Source organism: Scatophagus argus, chromosome 11 (genome assembly GCF_020382885.2).
Source record: "Scatophagus argus isolate fScaArg1 chromosome 11, fScaArg1.pri, whole genome shotgun sequence".
Taxonomy (NCBI): domain Eukaryota; kingdom Metazoa; phylum Chordata; class Actinopteri; family Scatophagidae; genus Scatophagus; species Scatophagus argus.
Genome location: NC_058503.1, coordinates 989,454 through 1,015,704, shown reverse-complemented (window position 1 = coordinate 1,015,704; position 26,251 = coordinate 989,454). Strand labels below are relative to the sequence as shown.

The window sequence follows — 26,251 nt, the reverse complement described above, 5'->3', positions numbered from 1 at the left end:
ACAAGTGAGATGGATGGAGAGACAACTGATTTCCCTGCTGAAAGGTATTCAGCAAGTATTGTCACGTGTTTTTACAAGGTAAAATGGCCTAAGTCCACTCCTCCACGCCTCTTTGTGATACACTCACTGCTGAGTAGCGTGATGATGATTGGCTGTTTGCCAGAGCTAATGGTTTCTTTAATGTCATCCAATGGGCCTTGAGGTGTCAATCATGAAATTCTGACTTTAAGGTTTCCCAGTCATACACACACATTTGCACTCCACACACTCGGGTACAAAGATCAGCATACATTTATACACAAACTGGCTGGTTGTAAATGCATCTTAGTCATGTCATGTCAGTTTATGGTGGCAGCCGTGGCCGGTTTGGTTCCACCCCGGACTGGCAGGAAAAATTTGGGTGTAGCTGAGTGATTGATCAATGTAAGCAATGCAACATTCTGCAAAAACTGGAGGGAAAAGCCACCAAAAAGTTGTGAAATTAATCTTATCAGTAGACCTTATTATTAGGAGACCTAAGAGGTTGTGTCAGTTGGCACAATAACATTCATAATAAAAGGACAGCATATATGGCTTTCCATGGCCTGTAATAAACCCATTTCATTCAGTTCAGAGTAAATGATTAGATAGCCTACCTGCCTGTCAACATGTAGTACATACCTGCCTACCTACACACCCAGCTTGACACCTGTGAGTAGTAACATTAGCCATTTTTGTTGTGTAAATTTATTGTGATGTTTTTTTGGGGTTTTTTTTTTTTTTTTTACATGTGAATGAGATGGATATACATGACAGTTTTAGACTGGGTATGTAACCACTTCAATCAAATATCTAACCTAAAACTAACCTGACTGTGGTGCTTGAACAGTTCTGAGCTGAAAAGCAAGTGGTACTGTGCCAGCAGCAGCAGACTTGCTCAAAAGCTAAACCAATTGCACCAATCCAGCTTCACCAAACCCAGCTTTGAGTAATATCTTCACTCTGTTTATAATAATACGTTGCACTGTCAACTTGTATGGAGGATGCTGTATTTATTACACTTGGGAACTACTCCCACACAATGTCCAGACTAAGCTACATCTGAACTGCAACAGCCTTCGGGCACTGAAAATATGAGGAGAAAAAAGTGGAGCATTACTGACACTCTGCACATCTATGGAAGCCTCAAGCTTGTTGAGTACAACTTAATTTGTGTTACGTTTTAGTCCTAGCAGTTTCCTACAGGATATCCTTGTGCACACTTATGAGATGTGGGTCAGAAAAACCATCACTTTACAAAAAGCAATCAAGAAGGAATCCTGCACACTGAGGAACAGTTTACTGACAGACTAATAACTTTTAAATGCTCTGTGCTGTTTGTCTGTTTGTATAAGGCTTAACAACCTCCTGAGAGTGCTGGTAGAGATCATCTTTCATGTCATTCCAGCTCGAACAAGCAGAGGCAATAATGAGTCAGTGTGTATGCCTTTAACAACAACAGACAACTGCTGGAACTAATTCCATCCCTGGGGAGACTCCTGTCTTTCTCACAAAACAAATTAATGCATGAATGCACACACTCTCACATGCACAAACCTAAGCAGAGGTTTAAGTAATACTCTTTGATATGGGCTGCTGGCATCTGTAATAAAGCTGGGAGAATTATACACTCACAGTCATCCAGTTAGGCATTGCTTTCAGCTAAATAAGTGATAAATGTTTTCAGTTAAGCTACCGCAGGTAAAGTGGGGTACGCGATTTGGACGGTGCAAGAGGTTTTTCTCCTTTTGAAACAAATGTGCAAAATGTGAAGAGCAGTACACAGTTTTACACAAGTACTGAAATGTTTTACAGATATTTGTAATTCCCAGGGAAGAAACACGGACATCATTTTCACTAGGGGCAGACAGAAGATTTCTCCTTACTTTTCTAAATCCTGTTTTCATACCCCAATTTTCTCACCAATGTCCTTTTAATTAGAGTACCAGGGACTAACCACATATCATAAGCTCATAGTTAACGATAGTTATCACGATGTGCTCATAGCAGTACACCTCCTAAGCGGCAGACAGTGGCAGTCAATACTTTGTACAATACACATCTTGATGCTGCAGGTCTTGCTTTGTAGGCTACATACAGGCTATGTCAAAAATCTGACTGGTGAGGCTGAATGCAGTTTGACATTGAACTCCTCAGGAAGAAGTGTTGTGGCCCCCTGTGCATTGTGTTCGGATCTTTGATCTTTACATCCTGATTTTCAGGTGACAGTGTGACAATTTAATATTATTGCAAAAAGATGCCAAAATTATTGACCGATAGAGCCAAGAGCGCAGTTCGGCACTGTGGAGCAGTTAGTTAGTTAGTTAGTTTGGAGATCTTTGAGGAGCAGATGGTGCTAGCAGCAGGCTAACTGTTAGCATCACTAGATTAGCTGTAGTGTGTTTAGTTGTATAATTTGGAGTGTGTTTGATTTGTGCCACCCTGATGGAGTACCCCAAAGGAGGAGGAGGGGTGGTGCTGAGCAGCAGTAATGTCCCAGCCTTCTTAAAATCAAATTAAAGAGTTTGGTCTAGACCCACTGTAATTAAAAAGTATCTTGATGTATGTAAATGTACAATTTTTGTTGTGATTTGGCGCTATAGAAATAATTGAATTGAACTGAATAGAGGTTGTTTTATTCTCTTAGCTGGCTGCTTCAGACTGACAAACCAAGGTCCCTCAGGGGCCACACCACACAGATCTTGAAAATGCCATCATATTTTCATTCCTATAGATTGTCACTTTACAAAATTAGTGTTGCAGTTTTTAGAGATTTTTTTTTTTTTTGAAAGAAAGAAAGAAAAATCATCTATATATACAATATATCTACTATAATGCGTCCTTTTCTCCTCTTGAGTCAGTGAGTTAGTCTGAACCCCAAATTGCTTCCCATAAGTGTTTACAAGGAGAAAAAAAGAAAGTGTCAGTTTTTGCAAGTGACAATTTTTTATAATGTTTTGCAATATATTAACAGCAATATGTTAATATGTGTTAAAATTAAACACCTTAAATAGTGATTATTTCAAATTATTAGTCATCCAATTCAATATGATAAGTGACAGTAGAATCTTTAATAGTGTGGTATGTTTGTGTTCCAGTGGAAGGAGCTGTGATGAGTTCATTCCAAGGCAACAAGAGCAACACTTCCTTAAATTAAATATTCACAGATGAAGGTAAAAGCTGCTTAATAGCAGCTTGATACTGAAATATTGGTTAATTATTTACTTCGCAGAAATAATTGGCAACAGTTCTGGTAATTGTTAGTACCGGTAAGTAAATAAATAAGTTAGTACCGTAAATAAGTTAGTTATCAGGAAAAAACACTATGATTCTCTCATTCTCTGTCCACCTTATCCAATGTGAATGTTTATAGTTCTTTGGGTGGACAATCTTTTTAGATCATGATTGATCTTTACGGCATCTGTAATTTACTTTTGAAATAAACTGGTGAATTGTCAAGGTGAGGGTTTAAACGTAGTGTTACAGTTAGCTAAAAGCAGTACACTGAAAACCTTGCAGAGCTGCTAGCACAGATGCAAACTCTTAATATTGTTCACAATTTTCTGACTTTCTCTCAACTAAACAATGAATCTAAGAAAATAATCAACAGATTATTCCAACTGAAGATAATTATTAGTTTTCATTTGTATAAGAAATCTCAGAATTGGTTTAATTTTCAACAGTTTAAGTTCACAAAGCTTGATGAATTACTGTTTTATTGTGTTGTGAAAGGATTTCAGGGTTTTCCCTATTAGTCAGAAATGCTGTGTTGTGCTTTTTTAGAGTGTACTTTAGTTTCTGTCAGCTTGGTTCATGTTTTTTACAGAGGTTGAACACTAATGCTTTGTAGGTATACTTTGTTGTCCTGGAAGACCACAAAAATATTGGGAGGGACAAACGTGCAGATGCTTTTCTTACACAGTCAGTCCTCAATTCTCGTCTTTCTGAGTCAGTACATTCCCTCAAGTTTAATCTGTAGGAAAGACTCACGAAAATTTGCTGGCCTGGAAAAGTTTGAGATCTTCTGCCAGTGTGTGCCCATCTTTCTGCTGTTGCCCATCTTTCAGTGACCAAATGTGTGGTCAAATGAAAATAGTACTGCATAGTCATAGAGTCTGCTGCTTTCCTTTGTTTCCTCTCCGTGGGAAGTATGCTCTCCCCAGCATGTGTGGTTGAAAGTAGAGAAATACTGAAGTGCAGAATGTGGTGATGTAGAGGAAACTCCAAGCTGTTGTCAACTCCCTCCTTCTGATTACACATATGAGGGCAAGCAGAGGGATCAGAGAGCATGTACCACTTGTTTATACACAATGTGCTTCCCACTTTGGGTTCTGATAATAACATGGAAGTATCTACTTGAGTTTAGCCAATTGTGAAAGAAAAAGGCTCCCAAAATACAACTGTATGTACAATAATTAAAGGAATACCTTTAGAGTAAAGGTTGGTTTAAATTGCCGCCCAAGGGGCATTAGCTGCTATCAGTCGCTAAAATTTAGAGTCAAGGGAATCATACATGCTCTTGAATGCTAATCTTGCCGTCACATTAAAACCAGAGCAGAAGCATTGTTATTGTGTGTGCGATGCTCAAAATCAGATTTATACATGGACTTAATTAACCAACTTGTAACCAAAGTCTTCTCTTAAGTAAAGTTTTCAAAATTGTGTTTTTATATTCTGTATCCTGCCAACCCACACTCTTTTCATTTGCCCACTTTACATGTCTTGAAAAAAAAAGTAAAACAACCGTTTGCTGAAACATGGCAACTTGTAATATAACATGTTCAGAGTGTATGTGTAGGTAGGTTGGCATGGCCAACCTGGACAAGAAGCTTAGTCAGCAGCAGCAGCAAAAATCAAAATTTGAACATCTACATTTTAATGACAATGTAATATGGAGAAAAAGATTGTGTGATGCAGTCAAACTCTCAACTACAGCAACCTTGTGGTGCAATCAGAAAAATGATGGTTGAGTTAATTGACCCCATGACGCAGGATAGCCAGGCTCAGCCTTAGAGATAGGGTGAGGAGCTCAGACATCCAGGAGGGGCTCAGAGTAGAGCCACTGCTCCTTCACATCAAGAGGAACCAGTTGAGGTGGTTCATGCACCTGGTTAGGATGCCTCACAGAGGTCTTCCTGAGAGTTGTTTTGGGCATGTCCATCTGGGAGGAGACCCAAGGGCAGTCCCAGGACACGATGGAGGGATTATATCTCTTGTCCAGCCTGGGAACGCCTTGGTATCCTCCTGGATGAGCTAGTGAAAGTGGCCGGACAGAGGACAGTCTGGGCTTCCCTGCAGAGGCTGCTACCACCACGATCCATACTCGAATAAGCGGAGAATGGCGAGATTAGACGAGATGTCTAACAAAATTTAGCTTGCAAGTTGTGTAGTTTCTTCTTGAACAACTGCTGCTCCTGGGTTTTCTAATTCAATTGATATGTCATGTAGAAAACATCTTGGTTAGAAACAAATCCTTAAGAAATTTTATGAAACTACTAAATTGTAACTTAAGATATTGACATTTGACTTAAGTTTAAGCAAAACTTAAAATATAGATCACTTATCCGTTCTCCTGCAGTGTTATGGTCATGGTAGGTGATGGGTTGGTGGATTGTGTGCGTGGAGAACATGTGATTTTGTTATTTATAGAAGGGTGTCGCTCTTTCATTAACAAGTATTATCTCCTCTTTTCTCCAATTCTCAGCCTCACTGTGTGCTGCTGGCATCCAAAGAGAACTCTGCTCCAGTGAAGTTGGGGGGCTTTGGAGTAGCCATTCAGCTTGGAGAGTCGGGACTAGTGGCTGGAGGTACAGTGAATACCTCTGTACATACTAGAACACAAGAAATCTTTACTTAAGATATTGTGCTCATTTCAAATTTGTGGAAAAGGCTGTGTAAAACCCCATTCAGGCAGGATTAACATTAAGGAAGGGGATGGGCTAGATCTTTGTTAATGAAACATATATTGATAGAAGCTAATATGACTTCTAATTCCCATGCTGAGGATGTTATTATCCCTCTCTCAGATAAAACCACCAAAAACACTATTTCATAAAGTATTTGAACTTTCTTCAGTATTCACCATCAAGTAATCTAGAGATGGACTATTTCTCTTTCTCACACTATGAACAGGAACTGCTAATAGCTAATTTGGCATAGTTTACCAAAATGCAAACAAATGTAGGCTGTTACTTTTAGTGACTGCAGCGATTTTCCATTGACAATATTCAACATTTTGGAGGACCCATCATGCTGTTAAATTTCATTTCCATTCAGAAAGTGGAAGTGAGCATAACTTACCAATGTTAGCACTGATTACTGCTAGGTGTTTATTTTTTTGTACGTTATTTCAGTACATCGACACCTTCTGCACAGTTAGTGCTGTGTTTGTCTTGCTAGTCAGGTGTTTCTCTTCCATGGGCCTAGATATGGTGATGACCAAACTTGAACCTCGCAGCACCAGGTAGTTCTGTACCCAGTGATTCATAGTATCATATGAATAATATATGAAGTACTCAGTGACAGGTGCACATGGTTTTAAACTCTTGACTTGAAAAGAAAATGTTCCCTCCATGTGTGTCCATGTGGTTTTTGGAACCGAGTAATGATGTCAACATCAAATTTTCAGTAACCAACTGCATCAATCAAATTACAGTTCAGATCATCAGGTATCAAAAATTGTACACAAGTCCAAACAAGCACTGATGATATATATTGATTTCCTTGGTAAAAATCATTTTTCAGTTTCAATTTAATGTTGACAGATCGTATAAAACAGCTATCTGAAATAATAAAAGGACCAAAATTTGACTTCTGAGCTTTGTGAAGAACACTAACAACAGTTTACTTCACCACACGTTAAAAGCAGGAAAATTAAGTCTTAGTTTTGAAAAATTGTTGAGTAGGAACCAAACCTACAGTAAAGGTTTGTTTCCTTTTTTTGTCAACATTTGCACTTTATAACATAACTCTCATAATGTACACTTTATTTTCAGGGGAAGTTTTGTAGCTCATTTGATACCTTATTTAACAATAGAAAGACATTAGAGTATTACTACTATTTTAAATGCTGGAACCAAAGTTCAAAGACCATAAAAAAAGAAATTACTAAAGTATAATGTTCCATTGAGCGTAATTCTGTGATTTTAATCTGTGTGCACACTTTCAGATTTTCATTGCAGTTATACACTGTCATCACCTGACATGACATGATGAAGTGATGCACCAACTACTATACTACTCTTTGTTGCCCCAGGTCGAGTAGGAACTCCTCACTTCATGGCACCAGAGGTGGTGAAGAGAGAGCCATACGGTAAACCTGTGGATGTGTGGGGCTGTGGAGTCATCCTCTTCATCCTCCTCTCAGGGTGTCTGCCTTTCTATGGCACCAAGGAGCATCTGTTTGAAGCCATCTGCAAGGGCAAATACAAGGTCAGGACCTCACTCAAAGAACCTCCACTGTGGAAAAGTAGACCATAACAGGAATAACTCAAACTTTAATTGCATCTATATGTTATTTCTGTCATTTTGTACAGCCCAGTTTTAATCATCTGTTTAGATAAACAGCACAGAGATGAGCTGAAGTGATGACATGACTTATTGGGCCAGTTGTTTGTACAGACAAATTCTATGAAATGACAGAGGAAACCTGTGGTAGTGAACACATGACATTCAGTTCACAGACAGCAACTCTGGTGGACATACCTGCAGTTAACATGCCTGCTGCACACTGCTTAAAAACCTGTGACATCTGTGGTGTTGTGTTATGTGATAAAACTGCACATTTTAGAGTGGCCTTGTATGTTGTTTAATCAGCATCTTGACATGCTACGTCTGCCAGGTAGGTGGAGTATCTTGGCAAAGGAGGAGTGTTCACTAATGTAGCTAATTCTATATGTGAAATACACTGTTTGTTTGTATCTGGTTTCATTTGGTAACCATTTCTTTATAATACGTGAACACTTAGTCACAAAGTTTGTGTTATCTTTTCATGCTGTTCTGCTGACATTTTATGATTGTAGCATTACTACTGACATTTGGGATGATTTAAAATAAAGTGGTTTGAATCAGTTTACAAAATTTTGCAGTAACGGTAGTCTCACTCCTCACTATTGTTATTTGCTACATGAATTAGTGGCCATTCCTTTCTATTCACCAGCTATATAATAAAGGCAGGTAACTGTATAGTACCTAATTTGCTACGGAAGAAGCAGACCTTGTTTAGAAAGGGTTAGTATGAAGCAACACTGCATGGAGAGCAGGTACACGTGGATGATTGGAATTTGCCACTTAAAAGTGAACCATAGGAAATGGTGTGTTCCTGTTCTTTGTTTTTGTGTACAACTGAAATGTGTGTGTAGATGAACCCCCGGCAGTGGTGCCACATCTCAGAGAGCGCTAAGGATCTGGTGAGGCGCATGCTGATGCTGGACCCTGCTGAGAGGATCACTGTCTACGAGGCTCTTAACCACCCCTGGCTCAAGGTAATGCCAGGCATTCAGTGTCACTTTTAAGTCTCGCTCATGTTGTTTATTTGTCTGCACAGAATGACAAGTCTGATTTGACAGGTTAATACAACAATTATCTGTCTTTGGAAGTCTATTGTGTAGCATACCATAACCATAAGTTTCTACTGTAGATAGACTGAATCTTCACAATTCTGAATGCATCACCAAAAAAATCTTCCAAATAACAATTTTCAGCCACATTGTCCCCAAACTGAAACAAAAAAGACATATTATGTACCATGTAACATCTCACGATAACTGCAATATGGTCAAAATTTTCAATTCAATTCAGTTTATTTATATAGCGCCAATTCACAACAGTTATCTCATGACACTTTCCAATTAGAGCAGGTCTAGACCAAACTCTACAAATAAATAAATTTTGTAATACAGAGAGCCCAACATTGCCCCTTGAGCAAGCACTAGGTGAAGAAAAACTGTCTTTTAGAAGGCAGAAACCTCGGAGCAGAACCCAGCTCTAGATGGGCAGCCATCTTGACTTGACTGGTTGGGTTGAGAGACAGAGAGAGAGAGAGAGAGAGAGATGGAGAGGGGAGTGGGGCGTAAAAGAAGGAGCACACAAACAGAGATGCGTAGCAACAGCAATAATACCAGAAGTATTGGAACTGTAGATAATGATAATGTATGATTATGATAACAATAGTAGTAACAATAATAATGGCAGTAGCTGTACAGAGTGGTTATAGAATTAAAATAGATTATGACTAGTAGTAATCGCAGTAGTTTTCAAGCAAGACCACAGCAGGAGGTCTAACCATGATCCGTGGGAACCTGCGAGATGAGAAAGCACAAGGACTCCGGGGAAGAAGTTGAGTTAGTAACATGCATTAGTGGGACATAAATGTGTGCAGAAGGAGAGAAAGAGGAAGAGAGAGCTCTGTGCATTGTAGAAGATCACCCCCCATCCTTAAGCCTATAGCAGCATAATTAGGGGCCAGCCTAGGCCAGCCCTTACTATAAGCTTTATCAAAAAGGAAAGTTCGTCCGTGAATGGACTAACTTTCTGCATCTTTCTGACCGAAAATGTGCCTTATTTTTGCAATATTGCGGAGGTGAAAGAATGCAGAAAGAATGCACACATAACACAAGAATGTGTGTTATGTGTGAGTTAAAGAACATGTCCTGATAACTCATAAATTGCTTACAGTGGAGCTTGAGGCCAAGGCTAAACCATCTAGAGTTGCTGTATCATTGGATAATTTGTTTCTAAGGTGTTTAGGGCCCAGAACAATAATTTCAGTTCTGTCCAAATTAAGAAGTAGGAAATTGCAAGTCATCCAGGTTTTTATGTCTTTAAGGCCTGCCTGAAGTTTGGCAAGCTGATTTGTTTTATCTGGTTTCACTGACAAGTACAGTTGTGTGTCATCTGCATATCAATGAAAACATATGGAGTGTTTCCTAACAATATCACTAATGGGGAGCATATAAAGCGTGAATAGTATTGGCCCAAGCGCAGACCCTTGGGGAACTCTGTGACTAACTTTTGTGAGTATGGACAATGCATCATTAACATGAACAAATTGAGATTGATCTGATAAATAGGACTGAAACCAGCTTAATGCAGTTCCTTTAATGCCAATTTGGTATTCCAATCTGTGTAATAAGATGGTATGGTCAGTGGTGTCAAATGCAGCACTAAGGTCTAACAGTACAAGGACAGAGATAAGTCCTGTAATGAAGGTCCTCTTCATTACTAATTTTACTAGCATTTCTTCTCTTTTTGAGGTGTTGGACTGAATGTAGAGGAGGTGATACAGGAAATGGAAGCATGAAATGTTTTATTAGTGGGTATATAGTGGGTAGTGAGTAGTGGGTATTAAAAATGTTTGTTTTAGTGGTATGGGAGGTGCTTCTCAGTTGGGGTAGAATTGAGCCCTAGCCTGCAATGATAAGAGAGACGAGACAAACTTAGTGGGACTAATTAAACATGTGGTCTTAGTAGTATTACTACTGATGTCTTCTTTGTGGGTGAAATAAACACTTCTGCCTCAATCCTCTTGCTTTTTAAGTTCATCCGCTACACGGCCATCCTAACAAGTCCCCTGTCTGATGCCAATAGAAGGTCATTTGTGACTTTTCCCAATGCTGTCTCTGCAACATGATGAGCTCTAAAGCCAGATGGAAAATCCTCAAATAAGCTATTATTATGTAGAAAGTCACATAGCTGCTCGGTGACCGTTCTCTCAAGGATCTTGGAGAGAATTGTAAGATTAGATATTAGTCTGTAGTTGCTTAAAACCTCTGGGTCAAGTGTGTGCTTTTTAAGATGAGGTTTGACTACAGCTACTTTAAAAGACTGGGGTACTTAGCCTGTTATCAGGGACAGATTGATCATGTCTAATAGAGAGGTGCTAGGTAAGGGTAAAGCTTCTTTGAGCAGCTTAGTTGGAATGGGGTCTGAGAGGCATGTTGTTGCTTTAGATGAAAATATGAATGAATTTAACTGATGAAGGTCAGCGGGAGAAAAGCAGTCAAGATAATTATCTGGTTGTACTGCTGTTTCTAAGGCTCCACTGTTTGAAGGTAAATCAGTGCCAGCTGAGGTCAGTAGGTGTCGAATTTTGTCTCTAATGTTTATAAATCTTGTCATTTAAAAAGGTCACAAAGAGGTCATAAACTCATTGCTGCTGAGGGTTACAGGGATACAAGGCTCAATAGCACTATGGCTCTCTGTCAGCCTGGCTACAGTGCTGAACAGAAACCTGGGGTTGTGCTTGTTATCCTCAATTAATTTTGAGTAATAGTCTGCTCTGGCAGTCCGTAGGGCCTTCCTATGCGATCTAAGGCTGTCTTGCCAGATTGAGCGAGATTCAGTGAGCTTGGAGGAACGCCATTTCCTTTCAAGTTTTTGCGCATTTTGCTTTAATATGCGACCCTCAGTATTATACCATGGCGCAAGTCTCTTTTGCTTAACATGTTTGTTTTTTAGTGGGGCAATAGAGTTGATTGTTGTCCTTAATGAGCTTGCAGTACTGTCCACAAAATGGTCGATTTGAGAGGGACTACAATTGGCATAAGACTTTTCTTAGTATTGTAATCTTCCGCAGAACCAGGACATGATACAGAAGTAAATGACAATAGAATTGCTTCCTTAAATTTAGCCACAGCATTATCAGACAGGCATCTAGTGTATGAGTCCTTTCTTGGTGGTATGTGGTCAAGTACTATCAATTCCACAGTTGTCAAACAATGGTCAGATAAAAGATGATTATGTTTAAAGACTATTAAATGTTCTATTTTATGCCATATGTCAAAACAAGGTCAAGAGTGTGATTAAAACAGTGAGTGGGTTTATGTACACACCAAAAGAAGACTGAATCTAACAGAGAGATAAATGCTGTGCAAAGGCTATCGTTATCACTGTCCACATGGATATTGAAATCTCACATAGCAATTACTAGTTTTAAGGACGAGACTTGATTGAAACTCTGAAAATTCCAGTAGAAATTCAGAATATGGGCCAGGAATGTGGAATACTACAACAATAAAAACTGGTTGTACTGTTTTTCCAGGTTGGGTATGAAAGACTAAGAACACAGCTTTCTAATGAATGACAGTTGACTTTAGGCTTTAGATTGAATGATAGTCTTGGGTCAAAAATGGCTACAACTCAGCCATTTTCTCGAGGAATGTGAGTATGATTGGGGGATTGGATTAAACTGACATATTTTTAGTTAGACAAAATAAATCTATAATCTAATATTAACTCATTTACTGTTACAGCTTTAGATGAGAGAGATCTAACGGTTTAACAGTGCACATTTAATTCTCCTATTTGTTGTAGCTATGGAGGTGTGGGTGTTAATCTATATTAGATTTATTTATGTATAACTTCTCTTTTTGGATTTGATTTAATTAATTTAGGTGGTTGGGGGACAGACACAGTCTCTATGGGATTTTGGATGGGTAATTGTTCTAATGGAAGCGCAGAGAAACATGTAGGACTGCAACTCTGCCTCCTGGTCTCAGCTCTGGATTGTCATGGTTTTGGTTTAATAAGAAATTCAATCAGATTTCTAGATATGAGAGCTGCTCTATCCAAAGTGGGATGAATGCCGTCTCTCCTAATGAGACCAGGTCTTCTCCAGATGGTTTGCCATTTATCTACAATGCCCACATCGTTTACTGGACACGATTACTATTTTACTTATCCTTAGTAAGCAGTTTTAGATATGATTCATCGTCTCCCTCTCTGGCCCCAGGAATGCGTTTGACTGTGGTCGCCGGTGTCGCTAACTTCACGTTTCTGACTATAGAGCTTCCAATTACAAGAGTTGGTTTCTCAGTGGGTGTGTTTCTGAGTGGGGAAAACCTATTGGAAACATGAACAGGTAGTGGGTGAACCGTGGGCTTGCGCTTAGGTTTCCCGGCTGCTTGGGAGTTACCAGGTGCCGGCTAGAAGGAACTAAACTAGCTGGGTCCGCACCAGCTAATGAGACCTGGCTACAGCAGCTAAATGCTTTGTTTCCGTGGTGTGGAGCCACGTTTCTAATTCACTACGCCTTGCCTCCAGTGCTGCAAAAAACTATATTTATTACATTTGCCATTTTCACTATGAGGCAGAGGAATAACTAAACATGTGACACACTAAACAGGAGAGTGTGAGGGAGACAGAAAAGTTAAAGTAAAGTTAAAGTACGTAAATTAAAGTGACATATTTTGTCATTGGAGGGAACTCACTCCAACGAAATTCGTGCTCTGCATTTAACTCACCCAAGTGACGTGCACACACACACAGCAAACCCGGGGCAGTGGGCGACCGCGTGCAGCGCCTGGGGAGCAGTGGGGGTTAGGTACCTTGCTCAAGGGTACCTCAGCCATGGACAACGGGACGGGGAATCGAACCAGCAATCCACCGATTACGGGTCCGACACCCTAACCGCTGATCCACGACTGCCCCCAATTAAAGTTTTTTTTTTTTTTTAAATTAAAGCCATCGCCAGCAAACAGGCTAAGCTAACTAGCGGAATTTAATGAACACTAAACGATTATAAGATTAGCATGAAAATCGCTAAAGTGAGTGAATAAGTGTTTGACTCAAACAGTAACAATGTGAAATTACTAGCTGTAGTGGAGGGTAATACAACTTAAGCAAGGTTAAATTAAAGAGCAGTACAGAGGTAGTAGTAACATACAACAACAGGAAGTGACGTAGGACGTCTACCATAGCAGGAGTTTTCCAGTGCTGAGCTATGGCCACAAAATCCACTCAAAAATCTGAAAATGTGTTTGATGTATTGGAAAATGATAAGCGTTTTCTTTTTCACAAAAGGCATGCACCCAAAGTTTTGTCTTTGGTGAAAATTTGGCCAGTTTTTAAAGCAAGAGTAGAATAATAACACTGTGTAGCCTAAAGCGATCACATAACAATCGGTTGCTATGGTAAAAGAGCCTCACATGGGAAAGCAATGACTGTGAACCCCAGCACAGCAGTGTTAATGGTGTCATGTGTTGTCAGCAGAACCTTTTATTGTGTCTTCTTCTTCTGTGGACAGTGATAGAGGGGAAGATGACTATTTGGCAGTTCAAGTGAGAGACTAGCAATTCGTCCTGGAGCTGTCTGACACATTCAAATCATCAAATTTTAGAGCACCCCTGCTCACAAAGCTACATGTCAGTTCATTACAATCAGCTTATATTTGCATGGTCCAGTTGATACCATTAGACTATTTGGCTCTTCAGTTTTGATTTCCTATCACACAGATATTACAGTTACTCACCAGTGTGATGTTTTATCATGAACATCGGTGTTCCAGATACCTCTGTATTTGTGGCAGTCTTTATATCATTGCTTTGTGGCAAAACTTTTCACAGCAGCTTTCTGACACACTGAAGCAACACAGAAGCAGTGTTATGAGACAGTTTCTAAGGTTCTTTTGCATTAATTTTAATCCTTTTTTAACCCTCCGTCCAACAATGTCACAGCTATCCAGTGCTAAATCGGCGAAGTACACCTGTTTTCATATATTCAGTAGTACTCCTCATTAATATGAAACTAATCTTCATGAGTAAAAGTGCCCCTTTAAATCCTTATTTCTGTTGGATTTCAAAGGAGAGGGACCGGTATGCCTACAAAATCCACCTGCCAGAGACTGTGGAACAGCTGAGGAAGTTCAACTCCAGGAGGAAGCTCAAGGTTTGCATCCACACACATTCTGACTCACTTGTTTAATTATATTTTGCAACATTCAGGGCTTGTCGTCTTGACAGAGTCACTGTGTGCCAGTGATGAGATGAATCTTTTCGATGCTCCTCTACTGCTCTTGCTGTGTTTCAGGGGGCTGTTCTGGCTGCAGTGTCCAGTCACAAGTTTAATTCCTTCTATGGAGACCCCCCTGAGGAACTCCAAGACTTCTCTGATGACCCCACTTCTTCAGGTACACACAAAGACACCTGCTCAAAAATAAATATTTATTGAGCTTTCATCACTGACACACTTCCTCTCTCACATTTCCTTACTCTGGTTTGTTCTGTGTTTTTCTCCGACCTTGTGGTTTACATGAAAGGTCCCGGGCAGGCTGTTATTACTATAAGCCAACATTTTCCTCCTCCTCCTCCTCTTCTTCTGATTCTTCTTTTTCTTCTTCTAATTCCTCTTGTTCTTGTTCTTCGTCTTCCTCTTGTCCTCTTCCCCCTGCTCATCAGGAAAGGCAATGCACAACCGATTCACAGAGAATGAAATGAAATGAATGAAATGGATCTGTTGATCATTTGAACACATGTAAGAAAAATACAAGAAAAAACGTCCTCATTATCTTCTCTCCTGTTTGACAGCTAGTGTTACTCCTCACTATCAAAAACACAGTCAAATTGATTTGAAAACGTTGTTTACACCACTTGCACACGCTTGTGCACCCTTTTCAGATGGTATAAACGCAAATTCTTTTGCCTTAGTGGCTACATTGAAAATTTCAGCCTAAAAAATTGTGTAAAAAATGTCTTCTTAAATCAGCTTAGGAACCCTGGGCTTCCGGAGACTTATCTTAAAGCATTTAAAGCAAGTTGTCAGCTTTTTCAGTTGTTTAGGAGAATCCTGCAATGCTCTTTTGCCGTGAAGCTCCCAAAATGTTTTGTGGAATTTTTCACTAGCAGTCTAATCGCTTCTGATGGTTTTTTTTTCTAACATTGATGTTAAAACCTTTGTTCATATGCCACCTGTTTAATTGTGTTTGTTTGTCTTTCTCTGTTCATGCTTCCCACCTGCTAGGACTATTAGCAGCAGAACGTAGGTATCGGTTGGTTGTTCGTGTGTTGTGATGCTAGTCATTTACTCTTAACTGCAGCTGTTAAGTCAGTTTACAGGTTCACATAGGCTCTTTTTCTGTTCATGAATAACAGAAAATGTTTCGGCCTTTGATTTAAATTGCAAAAACATTCAAAGAACCACGAAGAGACTGATGGGTCATTGCTTTAATGTGTGTGTGTGTGTGTGTGTGTGTGTGTGTGTGTGTGTGTGCGCGTGCATTGACTTGCAGGGGCTGTGTCTCAGGTGTTGGACAGTTTAGAGGAGATCCACGCTTTGACAGATTGCAGTGAAAAGGATCTAGATTTCCTTCACAGTGTTTTCCAAGACCAGCATCTACACACACTACTCGATGTAAGTGTCACACACAAACCACTCACCAGTTACAGTATCACACTGGATCAGCCTTTACACTGATCAGCCATAACATTATGACCACTGGCCTAATATTGAGTAGGTCCCCTTTTTGCCACTCTGACCCATTAAGGCATGGACTGTTCTCCCTGAGCCTGCATGGGTTTCTCCCCAAAACAGGAATGTTAGGTTAATTGATGTGTCAGCCCTGCAATCAACTGGCGACCAGTCCATGGTGTACCCTGGGTGTACCCCGCCTCTTGCCTGTTCGCAAGGGTAGCGAAAACCCCCCACAATCCTGCATGGTTAAGCGGTACAATAAATGGATGGATGATGATGGATACTTTAATTCTGTTCAGGTTTAGACGCTACAGTACACATTTAAATTATATACTGACGTAATTTATACTGAAAGGTCATGTCTTCTTGGGCAAATGTTGCTTTATGAAGAACAAGAACTAAAGCACAAAGAAAATCACGGCTGCTGGTACCTCCTTTGCACTGTTCTTTTGTTTGTTTTATTAATTTTGAAATAAATGCAAGATCTGGTATGGACATTCATCTTCTTTTGCCTGCGTTAAACCACACCCCCGTGGTGCATCAGTTGCCTTTTGTTTATGTTTGATTTAAAGTTTAACTTGTTTCTTCTGGACAAATCGCCACTATATCAAGTAAAAAACCATAGGCCCACCCAGGTGCATGCTGGCCATCAAGGTGCCTGCCTACCCAAATAGCCTCAGGTGCCCACAGTGTTGCCCAGTTACCAAAAAATAAACCAAAATATTAACTATGCAAATTAAAATATCCTAAACAAATAACTATCAAAGAATATTATCAATAAATCTAATCTAAATAAAACAAACACTGAAGTTAATCAAACAAAGTTACTCATAATTAGCAAATTAAGTTTACAACTGAAACTAAAAACAAAGACTAACTTTACAAATAGCTCCTACATCACTGAAGAATGCAATTATTGATTTCAAATGTCTGTTATAATATACATAATATTTTTTTTTTGCATTTAACCTCATAAATTAAAACGTGCCCAGTTTTAATTGTTTTCTGAAGTGTTTTTTTTACTTTTAGACCAGTTGATAAGTCTGTATTTAAACTTGCCATTTAAATGTTCGGAAAATTAGTTGCTGGGAACATCCCTACTGGCAAACCTGAACTCATCTCACCATGCATAAGATACTGCAGATGCTTAGAAATACAGACACTTAAATCAGAAAAAGAATTGCTGCTGTGTCTGTATGTGTGTGTATACACTGCCTGCAGATGTGTCCTTTTCAGCCTCAGTTTCACACCCCTGCCTTGTTCTGGGCTGTGGGGTGGTGGGGAGGGACCATGAAAGGAACAGTGACTTCTGTTATCGGGCCTCAGTGCCATTCACAAGAAGCACAGCCTCCATCGCTTTTCGTGCATCTGAAAGTAGCCTCCACACAGCTGACACACAGAGAGGAAAGTAGAAAGACACTGGACTAGACAGTGGATAGAGCTTTCTGGGTTTTATAACTTGTGTCTCATTTGCACTATGTTGGCTGCTTTGTTCTGACAAACTTACCGTCTCTTGGGTGAGTATGTTTTTTTGTTTTTCTGGTGTGTTTGCAGGAGCAATGTTTTGTCAAAAGATGCCTCAGGCTAATTTGAAGTCAGCCCGGCATCCCCCTGTGGTTGGTTTTGGTGTTTGACATGAATAATGAGGTGCTTTAGTCATTGTATTTCTTTTTCTCATGTGCAAGTTTCCTAGCTGATGGAAGCAAGGTAATAAGTTGCCCTTCAGGAGATGATGTCCAAATTTACTTGTCATCCATAGGAAATTAACATACTGTTTTTCATTGTAAAGTAAGAGCTGCTGTGTGCTTGTTGTTCCCGACAACACACACAGAAACAACCTCAAATTTTTAAAAACTGTAATCTGCATACCTGAATTGTCGTGATCTGGTTGTCTGCATGTGATCCACATTTTTGTTTGTGGACTGCAGAACCTTTGTATGTGTGTAATTCTAGTTAATTTTCAAATAAAACCCCTAAGTAAACCCCTAGGTTAGCTCATATTATATATATTCATATATTCATATAATATTGAAAAATATTCTCCTGCAGAATTTGCACAAATATATAAAAGAAGTCATTCTTTTTCAAATTGGATTGTTCCTCCTAGTGTCTGCTGTCAGCTATCCTTATGCAACCGTGCGACATATGCACGTATCTATCACAGGAGACAACAGACTGCGGGTTTCTTATTGGGTTTCTTTTTGCAACAAACATATTATCCATTTGTCATTTTATATCTTTATTGGGAAAAAAAGAACCCCAATCTTTAAAATTTTAGGACCTCGAAGGTAACAGTGACTCCTCACTCCCCTGAATGAGTCAGTAGGGTCCCCAAGTGATCAACAGCTGCTTCAAGTTCAGTCCTGTGTCTCACAACATGTACCACTTGGTGTCTGTGAAACGGTATAAACCTCAAAGTGATCTTTACAGGTAAAAACAATACTCCAGTGTACAAAATGCAGAGTGTAAATAACTTTTTGTGGTTAATGGTGGCTCTGTTTCTGCTTTTTGTTTATCTATCATATGCCCTGTGATGATGGCCAACATCACATGTCTGGTGCTGCTGCTGCTGTGAGAGGGAAAATCAGAGTATTGTTGGGTCTTAGGGTTGCATTGAACTGTCTGGTACAAAAGCAATGTTTGTCTGTGGCTCTGTGTGTGTATGTGTATATAGGTTTGTGTGTGTGCGCGGCCACGCCTGCAAAGCAGCTTAAGGACAACTTGTTCATCCATCATGACATTGGTGCATTTGCATTTTGAATATGCTAAAAGTTGTTTTAGTATCTTTTGTTGAAAAAGTCACCCCTCTGGTTTGATTTGAGCATACACCTGCTGTCTTTGTTGACATCACGTATCAGGGCCATTTGGTCTAACAACACAAAAATCTCTTTAATAACATTTTAATGTCAAGAAGAAAAGAACAAAACATAGCCACTCTTCAGTCAAACTAAACCAAGTAGAGACCTGTGCACGCATAAAGGTTCAGTCTGTGTTGGCATCACAGGGCAGTTGGAGGAACAGCATCACCAGTCGCTGTTTGTTTCCTGAATGGTCCCTGCTGGTCCCTCTCACGAGGCTAATGCAGCTGCAGGCTCAAGCTGTCTCTGGAAATTTGTTATTTACTTTTTGGTCTCATACAGCTCATGACTTCACATCTGGTTGAATAAAGTGAACTGATGTTCTTAGATCAGATTGTTCCCTATTTTAAATTTAATTGCCAGTTTTATTCAGCTGAAGTTATTTTACATCAGATTGCTTACAGGAACATGAAACATTTGAGAATTTCCGTGTCTGTCAGTATCTCAAAAGTCCAACCATGATCAAATTTCTCTTGTAAAAAATTTCCCTGATCGTTTTGACCTTATTATTGAAACTATTTGTGGTGCTGTGCTCACATTTTCACCAGCTGACTGACTAATTTTTATCTTTTGTTTCAGCTCTATGATAAGATCAACACCAAGTCATCCCCACAGATCAGAAACCCTACCAGTGATGCCGTGCAGAGAGCCAAAGAGGTGGATAAACACACACATGCACAATCGCACACATATTTTCTGTTCTCAACAATTACATGCTGACTTTGCATCCATACAACACACATATACATACATTATGGCACTCCATGTTTATCCTGTGCTCTTCATGTAATGTGTGATAACAAAGAGTTTAATATGCTGTAAAGATGACAAACTCATTAGTTGCTGACCTTAAGCTCACAGCTGTGTTAGCAGCCAGGCATTATTACTCCTTTTGGCCTTTTGCTCACTAAAAGTCTAACTCATGGCTGCCAGGGATCATTCTGCTCACCTGCTTTCTTCTCATTGTGGGGGTCTATGTGCAATCAGAGGCCCTCAGCATGTGTCCAGGGTGGCCTCAGCAAAATGGAAAATACAACCATTAATATCATTCCTGAGAAAAAAATTCTTAATTTTAAAAATTTATCACAAATCTTATAATAATCAAAATCTTCATCCAAAGTGGGGCAGTGGAGATGGCATAATATTTGAATTTAAGGATCTGTTTATTAAAGACATGCAAAAATCCCTGATCTCATACTAGTTATATATTTCAACCTGGGAAGACAGTTTATAGTTCCTCTGGTGATTTATCAACGGGTGGTCAGTTATTAAATATTGCACCATTAAAATATAAAATGCAATGAATTTTAGGAAATACTCAAATAAAGTGCAGATATTTCAAATTTGTATTTCCACACAGTATAGTACATTGCATCACTGTAGATGAGGCCTGCATGAACATGGGCAGAACAAGGCTTCCCGCCTTCTTCCTCTGAAGCCTTCTGGGATTGAGTTATTCAGTTAGGTTATTGAGTCCTTTGTTAACTTTCTCTCAAACCTGAGTGGTGTTGTTCATGATCCAATGACTCATGCCTATTGCCAGAGCATCTGACACCACAGCCCACTGGCTTGCTTGTTCTTCATTATAGAGGCTGTTGGATGTAGTGGAAGCATGCTCACAGTCACATACCCACTAACAGTGTATTTATACTCCAATAGCAAGTTTTCTTGCAAGGCCTTGCAGTTTGGTCTGCATGGTCTGACACTTCCTGTGTTTAATTTACATGCACTTAGTGAGTTTATGTGTTTATCTGTCAGTGTACTAACACTTGTAGTGGAACTGAGCTTAAAAAGGAGTGTGAAAGAAGAGGGTGTGTGGAGGAAGATGTGCATCAGTGGTGTGCATTGTGTATGGCGTGCCCTTGTGCATACAGACAGGAAAGTGTTTACATTGTGTGCTTTGTTGAGGGACTAATTCAAATGTCTGAATGGCAAGGGAGTGGATGAGAAACAGCACCTTAAATCCCAGTGCTGTTAAGACAGGGAAAGCCATTGAGGAGTGCCAGGCTCTGTTTTATGTGGCTTTGGTTCATGTCAGAGAGTCCTGGTTCATTAACACAGCTCTGGAACACTGTGTCAAGAAGTTCAAATTGGCTTATGGAGACTACGTCTATTCCCATAGCTGCAGATGTATTTCTATGTGGTTTATTACTTTTATTACTTTATTTTGGGAGCCATATAAGCATTCAAAACATACTACACTCTTATATCAAACCTTACTGTGTTTTTCAAGGATCTCAAGGTATAAAGTTTGTCAGGTTTTCATACAAGGACATTAGCCATATATCCTGGATTTAGCAGAGCTCAAGTTTTTGTCATGGGCCTAATAAGAACATTACAACTGAACACTAGGGATAGGATATATTTACATTTTTCTTCCTTTTCTTTGATGCTCAGATTCTAGACATATTTACAAGACAAGACAACTTTATTTGTATAGCCCATTTTTACAAGCACTTTGTCTCAAAGGGCTTAACATAACATCAGCAACATCCTCTGCCCTTCGACCCTCACATCGACTAAGGAAAAACTCCCAGAAAAACCTTTAACAGGAAAAAATGGAAGAAACCTCAGGGTGAGCAACAGAGGAGGGATCCCTCACCCAGGACGGGCAGACGTGCAATGGATGTTGTACAGGCAGGAAAGCAGTTAACAACATGAGATATGGGGTAGATGGGGAATGTTCAGTCAGGGGAGAGCTGATGGAGGCGGCTCCTGGTGGGCAGGCTGGGCCGTGAACAGGGTAAGCAGGAGCAGCAGGTTGGTTGATGAGCAGGGACGCCAGGGAGGGTAGAAGCACAGGGAAGGAGGTGGTGCAGGTGGAGGTTGGTGCTGGTGGATGGAGCTTTGGAAAAATCTGTGGAGACACAGAGAGAGTGCGAGACACCAAGGCCAGACTACACAGTGTAACAGATAAAGACATAGGAGAGGAGTGTAGATGGCTCCTTGTATCCTGATGAGTCCCCCAGCAGCATAGCTGGCAGCATAGCTGTAAAATGGTTCAGTTACCTGAGCCAGCCATAACTATAAGCTCTAACATAAAGGAATGTTTTTAGCCTGGACTTAAAAGTGGAGTGTCTGTCTCTCTGACCCATGGAGAGAGTTGGTTCCACAGTAGTGGAGCACGGTCCAAGTCTGTTTTAAGAGATACTGGAAACCACTAGCAGGCCTGCATTTTGGGAGCGAAGAGTTCTACTGGGGCAATAAGAAACAATGAGGTCCTTGGGATAGAACAGAGCTTTGTTACTAAGAGCCTTATAAGTCAAGAGAAGGATTTTGAAGTCCATCCTATATCCTACAGGAAGCCAGTGGAGTGAGGCTAAAGGGTGAGATATGTGCTCTCTTATTAACTCCTGTCAATACCCTCGCTGCAGCATTCTGGACCAACTGGAGACTCTTCAGAGAGTTTTTAGAACATCCTGACTGGGGGCAGTCGTGGATCAGGGGCAGTCGTGGATCAGCAGTTAGGGTATCGGACCCGTAACCGGTGGGTCGTTGGTTCGATTCCCCGTACCGGTGTCCATGGCTGAGGTACCCTTGAGCAAGGTACCTGACCCCCACTGCTCCCCGGGCGCTGCACGCGGTCGCCCACTGCCAGGTCTTGTGCCAGGTTTGTGTGTGCACGTCACTTGGGTGGGTTAAATGCAGAGCACGAATTTCGTTGGAGTGAGTTCCCTCCAATGACAAAATATGTCACTTTCTTCTTTCTTTCTTTCTTTCAAAAGAGCATTACAGTAGTCCAGCCTAGAAGTGATGAATGTATGGACGAACTTCTCAGCATCACTCTGAGAAAGGATGTTCCTTATTTTAACTATGCTACAAAGGTGAAAGAAGGCAGTCCTAGTGATATGTTTTTTATGGGAATTGAAGGACAGGTCCTGGTCAGAAATAACTCCAAGGTTCCTCACCACTGTAATAGAGTTAAACATGATGCCATCCTGGGTGGCGACCCGGCTAGAAAAAGAGTCCCTGAGATGTCCAAATACAATAATTTCTGTTTATCTGAATTAAGTAATAAGAAGTTGGAGGACATCCAGGACTGTCTTTCAGACAGTTTTCCAAATTGGTAAGGTGACTTCTGTCAGCTGGTTTTATAGATAAGTATAGCTGAGTATCATCAACATAGCAATGAAAATTGATGGAGTATTCCGGATAATATTCCCTTAACGGAAGCACCTGTCAGATAAATATGACTTGAACCATCAAAGGACGGATCCCAAACTATCAAAATGTGAGTTAACATCAATGAATGTGAGTTATAGCATCTTGTGCCAGTTTTTAGGTACCATCCGTTAGTGAGTGTCTTTACGTCTCTCCTAATGAAATTTATATGTAAGAATAGAGTAAGTCTTTAATACAGTATTATTATATAATTGGTTATTTATGTATGTTCCATACATCCTCCGCAGCAAATTACTAACTTGGATTGATCCAAATCATCTAGAACATCCTGTAAATTTTCTGAATATTCTGAATGATGATTATTGACAACAAAAAGAAGTTTGCTTTGATTTTTGCAAATGAGTGTTTTTCAGTTCAGTTTTCAGTTCAGTTTATATAGCGCTAATTCACAACGAAAGTTATCTCATGACACTTTCCAATTAGAGCAGCGAGACGAGAAAGCACAAGAACTCCAGGTGACACGATCCGAACCGTGAATTTTGTGATCCGTTACACCCCTATAGGGAACTATCATCTCTTTGAGATATGATGGTGCCTGACCGTTCAGGGCTTTATATGTAGTGAGAAGAATTTTAATCTCTATCCTGAATTTTACAGGTAGCCAATGTAGAGAAGCCAGAACAGGAGAAATATGATCTCTCATACTGGTTCTTGTGAGTCAAGTCAAGTCAAGTCAACTTTATTTGTATAGCCCATTTTTACAAGCAGTTTGTCTCAAAGGGCTTAACATAACATCAGCAACATCCTCTGCCCTTCGACCCTCACATCGACTAAGGAAAAACTCCCAGAAAAACCTTTAACAGGAAAAAATGGAAGAAACCTCAGGGTGAGCAACAGAGGAGGGATCCCTCACCCAGGACGGGCAGACGTGCAATGGATGTTGTACAGGCAGGAAAGCAATTAACAACATGAGAAATGACATTACTAAAAAGATAAGCAAAACAAAATCTGAACTGTTTAGTTTCACTTTTGCTACCACCTCAATATGATTTTAACATTTCACAAGTTATAAGAAAATTATAGTAATGAAAATTATAATGAACTGCTGTAACATTCATGTATTCTTTTTTTTTTATGTGATGTTGAGAATCACTATCATATCAGTTCGATATGAGTAATCATGCAGCAGCATTGTGGATTAGCTGGAGAGTCTTTAGAGACTTATTGGGGCAACCTAATTAAAGGGAGTTACAGTAATTCAGCCTGGAGGTAATGAATGCATGGGCTAATTTTTCTGCATCTGACTCAGAATGTGCCTAATTTTTGCAATATTGCAGAGGGGAAAGAATGCAGTCTGTTTGTTATGTGTGAATTAAAGAACATGTCCTGATCAAAAATAACTCCTAGATTCCTTACGGTGGAGCTTGAGGCCAAGGTTATGCCATCTAGAGTTGCTATGTCATTGGATAATTTGTTTTCAAGGTGTTCAGGGCCTAGAACAAGAAGTTTGGTTTTGTCCAAATTTATAAGTAGAAAATTGCAAGTCATCCAGGTTTTACTTTGGCATTCCATGTATTTAACAATTACCTAACTGTATTATGCATCTGTGGGTGGGATTCTGATTTTCTTATTTGGATTATGGTGAAGTTCACTTTAGCGTGCGTGCTTCTCATCATTTAATGTTGGTCGTGCCTTTAGAAACTTCCCCCTCCTCTTTTACTTCTGCTTTACCTCTGTCTGTACTGATTCACTCTGGCTGCCAAATAAATGCTTTTGAACCAGTCAGACTGCACTTTTCGCTGGGTTCTTGTGGGTTCCTGGCCCAACTGAGTAATAATGTGCTTGACACCTCAACAAACTTTTTTTTCTGTACTATACTAATACACTTTATACATCCAGACTTGCTAAATAAATTCTGTTACTGTTAGTGGAGCTAATCTTTCTTGGGAGTGAAGTTATCTGCTTTGACTGTAGATACTAATCTCACCAACTGCCCTAATTCACAGTCCGTTCTACTTCGCTGGTATTAAATAAAGGCATGGGTGGAATTTCACTTCCCCCTGACCTCTGTCAAACTAAATAGTCACATGTGAGCTGTTGAAAAAGGACAGTCAACACCTTGTATAACCCTTCTTCCTGTGTGTTCCTTCTTTTAAGAGTTCTTCCCAAGATGAAGCAAGTGGTGCTTTGAAACATCTGGAATATGTAAGATTCAAGACCTCAACACACCACTGCCTTGTTCACAAGGCAGAATTGGTGGTTGTTTGGACTGAGGGCAAGTGAGAGCTTGAATAGTATTGATCAAGGTTACAGCATTGTAGCAGCCTCCTGTTCGAGCATGATAAAAATCTGCTCATGTTATTCTTAGAAGAACCTTTTTTTTTGTTTAGCTAAGCAAAATTATTAGGGTTCTTATTAGGCAGAAAAATGTATTCACTACACTCCAGTGAAAATGGTACGAAGAATCTGACATCTTTACTCAGCAATAGTAAAGACCAACACTGAGTCAAAACAGTTGTTGAAATGGTTAAGAGAGCAACATATCCTCACCCTCACCAAAAATAAAAGTGGGATGGATAGCTGTACCCCTTGATATCACATTTTGCAAAGTAACAACAGCACTATATTTAGCTGTTCCATTTCTTGTGTAAACAGATACAGTTTAAACATTTTAGTGTTTTACTTCTTTCTGGTAATGAATTCCTCACAATTCTTCACTAATTTACTGTTTTCTCTGTACTGAGCCAGTTCTACATGGAGGCAGTAAAAAATGACCCTGAGATGACTGCCTTGTAGGATATTGACCTGAGTCAGCAGAGTTGGGTGTGTTTCTTTGACTGTAGGGTCTTCTCCTGGTCTTCGTGACATCTTAAGAAATTTGTTGTATTTAAGATGTTAATGCGTCTGCCAAACATTCAAATAAAATAATATGGATATTTTTTTTGAAGAAATGGAAAAATATAAGAAAATATATAATTTTCTTTGAAGGTGTGTTTGTTCATACTTCATACATATAATTTAGCTATAATTTAGGGTAACCGTGCCCCACCTCTGCATCTGTACACCAC

General features: G+C 39.8%; 1 protein-coding gene across 11 annotated transcripts in view; it reads left to right on the top strand.

The window, feature by feature from the left end:
- The window catches only part of caska (calcium/calmodulin-dependent serine protein kinase a), a 120,323-nt gene that overhangs the window by 68,552 nt on the left and 25,520 nt on the right, over positions 1-26,251 (top strand). For 4 of the 11 annotated variants that reach the window (XM_046405125.1, XM_046405122.1, XM_046405119.1 and 1 more), the window contains exons 6-14: positions 5,723-5,825; positions 7,274-7,449; positions 8,379-8,501; positions 14,599-14,682; positions 14,824-14,923; positions 15,754-15,771; positions 16,022-16,143; positions 19,641-19,718; positions 25,341-25,388. In XM_046405125.1, the coding sequence (XP_046261081.1) occupies positions 5,723-5,825; positions 7,274-7,449; positions 8,379-8,501; positions 14,599-14,682; positions 14,824-14,923; positions 15,754-15,771; positions 16,022-16,143; positions 19,641-19,718; positions 25,341-25,388 (852 nt within the window). The remainder of the gene's footprint in view (positions 1-5,722; positions 5,826-7,273; positions 7,450-8,378; positions 8,502-14,598; positions 14,683-14,823; positions 14,924-15,753; positions 15,772-16,021; positions 16,144-19,640; positions 19,719-25,340; positions 25,389-26,251) is intronic. The other 7 variants (XM_046405123.1, XM_046405126.1, XM_046405129.1 and 4 more) reach the window with 3 other exon arrangements.